General features: G+C 41.1%; 1 protein-coding gene across 1 annotated transcript; it reads left to right on the forward strand.

The window, feature by feature from the left end:
* The first annotated feature begins 16 nt into the window (after window positions 1-16).
* Window positions 17-7,646, forward strand: LOC146635268 (antiviral innate immune response effector IFIT1-like). The gene is made up of 10 exons (XM_085345448.1): window positions 17-82; window positions 1,683-1,859; window positions 2,647-2,836; window positions 2,910-3,101; window positions 3,277-3,504; window positions 5,032-5,173; window positions 5,243-5,369; window positions 5,451-5,595; window positions 6,921-6,968; window positions 7,388-7,646. The coding sequence occupies exons 1-10, from the start codon at window positions 78-80 to the stop codon at window positions 7,598-7,600; spliced, it is 1,467 nt and encodes a 488-aa protein (XP_085201574.1). The 5' UTR covers window positions 17-77; the 3' UTR covers window positions 7,601-7,646.
* The last annotated feature ends 891 nt before the right edge of the window (window positions 7,647-8,537 follow it).

The raw sequence follows: 8,537 nt of genomic DNA on the forward strand, positions 1-8,537 counted from the left end.
GATCGGTCCACGAACTCTTCGTGTTCAGTCATCAGTTTGCTGTGTCTAAGGAGGAGGAGGTCTCTGTGTGCTCCAACATGAGGTCAGTTTGCCAAACCTCTGATCAATAATCGATCATTTATCACACATTACAAATTTATCACCTGATGGACTTTAAATGCAGCAGTAGTTTAGCTTACCTGGCGCTCAGGTGCACGCAGAGAGATACAAAGTAACACAGTCTGTCTACCTGTGCATGTAACAGGGGACTGATATCAGAGGAAGAGGAGAAAGTGGACATTAACAAATTATAAACCTTGTATGTGAAAATAATAACTGGTGCTGCAGTAATCAATTATTTTATTAGTCAAATATTCTATCAGTTATTTAATTGATAAATCAAATAAGAAATACTTTTGTCTTATTAATGAGTAATAATAAATATTTAAACGAGAAAAACAAAAATATGTTTTTATAATGAGCTGCTCGTGGTTTCATATTCTTGAAATGTTAATGTTTGATTAACGGATACTGGATATGACATCACTGTTTTTACAGCCACAATAATATGGTCTGTTATCACACACACACACACACACACACACACACACACACACACACACACACACACACACACACACAGACACACACACAGACATTCACATTATATGTGTTTAAAGATAATGTTCTGATCATTATTGAGCATATTTAACTATCCAGTAAATTCACACATGAATCAGAATTTTATTATTGTTCAAAAGTACAATGACGAGTTAGAGACGCCCATCGTTATCTTCTCAAACTCAGACATGAATAAAAAGGTTGATGATGGATCATCTTGAGGTGACTCCCTTGTTACTTGTCACGGGTTGCACTAACACTTTAACCTCAGGACTCTGACCCTTCAGTTCTTGTGCAGTCAACCTTTTATTTGTTGTTTCATGATCATGCATAGAGTCTTTTTACAGTGACTGAACAGTGTCAAGCAAACAGTCTCAGGTCCTGGAGAGCAATGCATGGCACTGCACTGAGGAGTGCACAGAGTGCTGCACACTTAGTGCTGCTTGGAATGCACTTCATTCATTCTACTACCAGCCTAAACTTCCCAAAATCCACACACTTAAGCCCTGTTTGCTCACAACTACCTAGCATGTACACACAAGTCCATGTTCCTGTTTACCTTCTTCAGTGCTCACCTCTTCAACAATATTAATTCCAGACCATGAACACTGGTAACTGGAAAAACACGGGCAACTGATGCATCTAACATCACTAACTAGACATCTTAACACTGGAATGTGCTCAAATGAGTTAAACGAGAACAAATTGTGTGGTCTCATATCCAAAAATATTTTACAGAACAATATCAAAAATATTCCACAAGTACAAACCTGTGTATCACAACAATAGCTGTCCCCTAACACAAACTCTGTGTTTGTGTCTCACTCCACATCTAAGGTTTCTTCTGGTTCCTCAGTGTGAGATTCAAACCACATTACTGATTTCACTGATTGGTTGATCACACAAAGTGAATTTTCTCAATGAGAGGAGCTGGGAGGTCTGGGTGAGCTGACATGTGCTGGTTGTAGAAACAGGATCCTCAGGTGTGTCAGAGCACTGAGTGAGCCTCGGTTCAGCCAGTCCTGGTTTGATGCTCTCCCTCTGATGCTCCTCACAGCGTTTTCTTTGTGACTCTCTTACAGTGAAGATAGCAGCGCTCTGCTCAGCAGGCTGCAGCAGTTGCAGTGTCACTTCACCTGGGATCTGGACCTGGACGTGGACCTGGAAACCCTGAGCACTCGACTACAGATCGACATAGATTTTCATCAGAGTCAGCATGAGGGAGAGAGTTGCACCTACAGCCTCTTGGCTTATGTCAGGTACAGTTTCTGTAGCTGTCTGATGAAAGAAAAGCTAAAGTGGATTTATTCTGCTCATTCAAATCTCAACGCTTTTATTTCTGGGACTCTGCTACAGAAGAGAAGAGCAGAACTAACATTAGCCAGAAGAAAGACAGTTCTTCTCACTGAAGTCCGTCTGACCAAAGAGAAATTTGACTGTCAAAGGAAACAGTGGTCAGCATCAGCAGGATCTATATTTGAATGATAGAGAGATAGTTTTGTTTTCAGGATCAGATCCAACCCTGAGCTGTGTTTCTTCTGCTAATGTTACCTACCAGCAGTGCTCCTGCTGCTAACACAGATGAATTTTATTTCACATTACAACGTTTTGTCTGGAGTAGATATGGCTGGCTCATTTTCAACTCACTTCACAAGTTAACAATATAAATAAACAATCACCAGATTGATGCAGCATAGCAAAGCTACAGCTAGAAGAAAAACGTCAGCTTGCTTTAAGTTTACCTCATTATTTCAACCTTAATACAAACATGTAATATGAAGAGAAACATTATTGGAGTATTGGACTAAAGTTTCTGATTCTTTAAGAATCTTGATATAAATCTGTTTCCTGAAGCTTGTTTTGACTCTTGTTTTTTCTGGTGGAAATGCAGTAATTATCTAACCCTGGAGTCATGAACCTCAGATAAAAACCTAAATGAATCATCAACAAGTGTTAGTCTCAAGTAAGTTTCTTGTCAGGTGTTGTAAATGCCTCGTAGTTAAACACCAGTTGTAGAACAGCTGTTGATGACCTGTTGGTCCTCAGGCATCTTAAGGATCAACGAGAGGAAGCGCTGTCACTTTTAAACCAATCAGAGAAGACCATCAGGGAGAGATACGGTGATGAGAGTGAGAAGCGGCTGATTGTGACGTATGGAGACATGGCCTGGCTGAAATATCACGATGGAGACTTTGCACAGTCACAAAGCTACTGTCAGAGAGTCGAGGACATACTGGTATGTAAACCAATCAGATCAAACATGATGATCACTGCTGTTGAACCTCTGACGCTTCCTTCTCCCTCTGCAGGTGAAGTATCCCACTGGTTCATCAGGAAGTTTCCTTCCAGAGGTGTATGGGGAACAAGCCTGGACCTATTTCAAGGTGTCGAGGTCTTCTCTCTCAAAAGCCATCGACTGTTTTCATAAAGCACTTGAGGTACAGCCTCATGACACCGAGTGGAACGCCGGCTACGCCATCGCCCTCTTTTGCAGAGAACAGGTCAGTTTTATGATAAGAATGAAGAGTATTTGGATAGACAGCACCAAATGATAAACTAAAGGCTCCTTCAGTGGCATCGGTTGCTTCAGCGTCAGTATGATTTTTAGAAGTTTCAATGACTAATTTTTTTATTCAAGTGAAATAAACTGTAGACTAACCAGATTCTCATCTGCAGTGGTTTGCAGAAAATAAACAGGACGGGGAGGAATCCAAAGCCACCAAACAGCTTCGCTTTGCATTGGAGATCAACCCAAATAACGCTGCTCTGCAGTGCATGCTGGCCGTGAAGCTGGTGGCCTATAAGAAATATGAAGAGGCTGATGATCTGGTGAAGAAAGCACGAGAAAATGATCCTGATAACCCTCATGTCATTCGCCACTCAGGAAATTACTTACTCAATCAGGTAAGTCTGCAACTTTGGTCTTATTAATTCTTACTTCTGCTCACTGGGTCTTGGGCCCAGTAAGGGCCTCAATAACTGCCTTATTGAGGCCCTTATTATTTACTGCCTCAATAACCTCACGCCCGGTGATGGACAAATTGTTCCCTTCGTCCCCAGACTCTGTTTCCTGTACTGAAGGTGTGTCAGTTGGATTAAGGGGCTCCTCAAAGTATTACTTCCACCACCCAACAATATCCTCAGTCGAAGCCAGCAGTGCTCTACTACACTATACACAGTGCAGGTAGAGCACTGCTTTCCATTTTGAGTAGTCTGACGGGCAGAGTGGGACTCAATTAAAAAAATTAATCTAACTAATTAGAGGTTTTGTGCTTAATTAATCTTGATTAATCACATTTAATCACACAAGAAAATTTGCCCCAAATTTAAAGGGTTTTAGTGAGCTGGGGTCTATCACACCAGGCAAGACCCCAGGTGCAGGCTGTGTAAAGATGCTCCAGAGACAATCCAGCACATAACAGCAGGGTGCAAGATGCTAGCAGGCAAGGCATACATGGAACGCCATAACCAAGTGGCCGGCATAGTGTACAGGAACATCTGTGCTGAATATGCCCTTGAAGTCCTGATATCAAATGGGAGACATCCCTTAGGGTGGTGGAGAATGACCGAGCTAAGATCCTGTGGGACTTCCAGATACAGACGGACAAAATGGTGGTGGCTAACCAACCGGACATAGTGGTGGTAGACAAACAGAAGAAGACGGCCGTAGTGATCGATGTAGCGGTTCCGAATGACAGCAATATCAGGAAGAAGGAACACGAGAAGCTGGAGAAATACCAAGGGCTCAGAGAAGAGCTCGAGAGGATGTGGAGGGTGAAGGTAACAGTGGTCCCCGTGGTAATCGGAGCACTAGGTGCGGTGACTCCCAAGCTAGGCGAGTGGCTCCAGCAGATCCCGGGAACAACATCGGAGATCTCTGTCCAGAAGAGCGCAGTCCTGGGAACAGCTAAGATACTGCGCAGGACCCTCAAGCTCCCAGGCCTCTGGTAGAGGACCCGAGCTGCATTTTGCACCATCTGTAAACCTCTAAAACGTTTCTTTGGTAGCCCAGAAAGGAGAGCGTTACAATAATCGATACGTGAAGACACAAATGCTTGGAGACGGACCTCTGCAGTGTTGCTTGATAAATGTTGTCTGAATTTGGGTATGTTCCTTAAATGATAAAAGACAGTCTTTGTTGTCTCTTTTACATGGGACTCGAAGGAGAGCACCATGTCGAACCACACGCCCAAGTTTTTAACCTTGACATAGTCATCAATTTTCAAGATGAAATTTTGGGACAAGTATGGCTTTGGAACAAAGATTCTAAAGGACAAGATGGAGTTATTGGACTGTAGCAAGTTTAACAAGTTCATTTATACCAGTGACATCACATCACCCCACCAACAAACACCTCAGTGACTTCAAGCGTAGGCTTAGCTTCTCTCCTTATATATTTGTATTTGACTGGTGTTTTTAAATCTGTTCCAGAATCGACTGGATGAGGCTATTGTTGTGTTTAAGCGAGGCCTGAGAAGGCGCGATCAATTACCTTCCTTCACCTACCAGCTGGCTCTGTGCTACAAGCAGAAGAAAATTGCTGAACAGCGCCGCGGGCCCTTCAGCAACACAGGTACACAGAAATATACAACATGTTATCCTTTAATCAACACAACTCAAATCATCCTTTAATGCTCCACAGAAGAGGAGGGTAAGTGGAGGCGTTGCTGTATTAGTCACCTTGAAGAAGCTGTGGAGATGAAACCATCCTTTGTCCGGGCGTTGGCTGAACTGGCACTGTTGTACGCAGAGGAAGGGGATTTGAGCAGGTGCTTGTCTAAACAAAGCTGCACGATTTCCTCCTTTATTTCCTCTGGGTGTAAATTCCTAAACATCTCGTTGTTTCTCAGGGCTGAGGAGACTTTCAAGCACTGCTTGGAGAAGTTACCAGAGTTGAAGGAGAAAAGGGTTTGTCTGATTATCCATCAGTACTACGGTGACTTTCATCATTATCACACAAAAAATGAGGCTCAAGCCATCGCTCACTATAAAGAGGTAAGTTTCTAGGTGCCAGACATGTCAGCTGCATGTACAGTGTTAGACATGCAGCTGCCTCTTAATGTTCCATGGTTCAACTATGGATGGACGGATCTAAAATACAGTATTGGTATCAGTGCGATGCTGATGCTGACCTAAATTACTGGACCGGATATTGGGTAGAAATTAAAAATGTAGCCCGATCCATCAAATATCACAAAAGCACCTCACAAAACTTGCGACATGGTGTAACCCAGGTGGTCCCCTTATCATGTTGGAGCAGTTTGCGTCACGTGATTGAGTGACTGTTGTGTACAAGACCTGTCGGCGGTCTGGAGTCACTTCACACTGAAAGCATTTGGAGCCTCGTTACGTGCTGACAAACCAGCATTTCATCTCCAAGCAAACTATCCCAGAAAAATAAAGCAAGAGTCTAAGTTCATCTCTGAATGTTTGTAAAGCATTCCCACGTTAAGCTTAACAACCGATATATGAAGCTGGGACATCTGTCATTGCTAAGTCTGACCGTACAATGGATAGACTCGAGTTTTACTTTGAAAAGAACTGTGTTGCAGGCTAAACAGTTCTGTGGTTCGAAAGAAAAACAACAACAACAAAACAATGAAAACACTTTTTTCATACGTGTTAAGTTTTGTATAGAAATTACACAAAAGTCAATCTCAGGTTAAATGTGACAGAAACTGTCAGGATGGATGTGTATTTATGTTCAGCTTGAAGTACAAAAGCGTCCATTCTACAACCTGTTTTATTTTTTTAAGTTGTTGAATTATTTTGTGCTGATATTGCGCTTCTTTTTTTTTCAGAACCAAAGAGTAGTTGAAATCTACATAAAATTGCATTTTAAATTACTTTTCAATATTACTTTAAATACTTTAAAGTTCTGCTAAAAGTTTAAGTAAAAAGCTCAGTATTGCTGATCTGAAGTATTTTGGGTGCAGTGTTTTTTGCATCCAAGTACAATAGATTAGCTTTAGTGTTTTGGCTTTTTAAACATGAGTATGAACTTATACAAAATGCAGCAAATATAAAAAAAAAAAACAATTTTATTGATTTTAAAATAGACAATATCGGATTCATATCGGTTTCAGCAGATTTTCAAATTTATATCGGTATCAGACTTAAAACAAGAGGTATCGTGCCATCATCATCTCTAGTTTCAACCCAAGAAGAACAAATGAAAGAAGAAAAACTAACAGGCCTTGTTTGGAGGGTGGAGGTGTCGGGGCAGTAATGTGAAACATGTTACCGCTCACATCCACCACATGAACTTAGTATGGATGGATTTATCTTCACCATAGTCTTCTGCTGTTTTCTCTCTGCAGGGGCTGCTGATACCACTGAAAAAATATGAGTGGAGACAGTGTGCTCAGGTGAGCACTAGAGACATAACAAAGGTTACGTGTTATATAAACTCGGTGTTGTTACTAACTCGTGCGGTGTGAGCAAAACCTCATATCAAAGCTCGCTTGATTTAAATGATTTGTTCAATACCACCTACTTGTGCTCCTGAGGACTGTTTTCAACTTCAACTTGAAAACTACTGGTGACTGTCAGCTGTTCTGTCTGTCACTAGGTCTTGTGAGGAGATGTGGCATCAGTCCCACTTTGGATGGTGCACCTGTCATTTCTAAAAAATGTTGTAAAATTGTAAAACATTGGGTTTTTTTTAGATTAAAGCATAATGACTGTAATGTTTTCTCCCACTGAAAACTTTACGTCCAGATGAACAGAATCTACTTCTTTGGAACATAAATTAATCTTTCATTGTTCCTCTATTTTTTTCCCGCAGAAACTGAAGCAGATCGCTGACAGGCGTCTGGCAAAGAATCGGGGTGATGGTGAAGCTCTCGCTCTGCTGGGTCAGGTGGCCAGAGCTGAGGGCGACAGGAAGAGAGCTGCTGAGTTTTATGAGAAAGCTCTGAACTGTGACAAGGACAATGAAGAGTACCTGTCTGCTCTGTGCGAGCTGCGCCTGGAGCTGCAGGGATCATCCTCTGATTAATCAGGATCACTGCAAAAACTGGCTATAACTAACTTACAATCTTACAAGGAGCCAAAAAGTATTTGTGATCTTGTTTTGAGAGAGAGACACTCAGAGAGAGCAGGATGCAATTAATCTTTTACAACATGTATTTTATCTCTTAGCTTTTAAATCCTAAAATGAGTTATTTAATTGCATATTAGGTTAATCGATATCACCAAGGCACTGAGATGATGCACTTGTGAATGTGATCGTGTGTGGTGTAAATGCTTTGTCTTGGTCCTTTAATAAAATTCTTGCTCAGTTGCTCTTGTTTTAAGATATTTTCCCTTAAAGTGAGAAAGAAGTAGAGACATTTTGAGTTTACTTGACATAATTTCTGATGATTTCTCACTTCAATAAATGCAAGACTTTGGAAGTAATGATGTAGAAATACTTAGTGTAACAGTGTTTATGCATATTAAACAGTAACATGAGTACTTCCATACTCTCTCACACAGTTTTCCTCCTACTGATTAAAAATGGCAGCAATCTGTATTTTCACATGGGGCAACTTTGATGTGTTTATATGATCACAGAACAAAACATTTCTGGGGAGTTTTGGATGATGTGTGGAGCAGTAAAGTTGTGGATTCTACTGTAATTTTGAGCTACAGATTTAATTGAAAACATGTCAGTATAACAGACAGTGAGTTGTCTGTATGAACCTTATAACTGATGTTAGATTTAAATAATTTAAAATAAAGTTCATGATAGCTAAAACATGATCAGCTGGTGCTCATTGAGTGTGCTGTTAGGGCCGGGTTGAACTTCAACATTTCTACTTCAGACTTTGTTGTTTTTCTGCTCTTCGGTTTGAGCTGAACCACTTTGACCCTGTTGCTGTGTCCATGTATCATCTGGATAAATTTGTAGTTGGCACAGATTTCCATTCAAAGTGCTGACTGCCAAACTTTTA

The sequence above is a fragment of the Diplotaxodon limnothrissa genome, linkage group LG3 (genome assembly GCF_057381915.1).
Source record: "Diplotaxodon limnothrissa isolate DT_005_m linkage group LG3, D_limnothrissa_male_GT1.1, whole genome shotgun sequence".
Lineage (NCBI taxonomy): Eukaryota > Metazoa > Chordata > Actinopteri > Cichliformes > Cichlidae > Diplotaxodon > Diplotaxodon limnothrissa.

Bases quoted from the DNA above. Each gene is read 5' to 3' on its own strand.
- LOC146635268 (XM_085345448.1), top strand. The intron at 5,174-5,242 runs GTACACAGAAAT...AATGCTCCACAG, and splicing joins CGGGCCCTTCAGCAACACAG to AAGAGGAGGGTAAGTGGAGG. The intron at 5,370-5,450 runs GTGCTTGTCTAA...GTTGTTTCTCAG, and splicing joins GAGGAAGGGGATTTGAGCAG to GGCTGAGGAGACTTTCAAGC.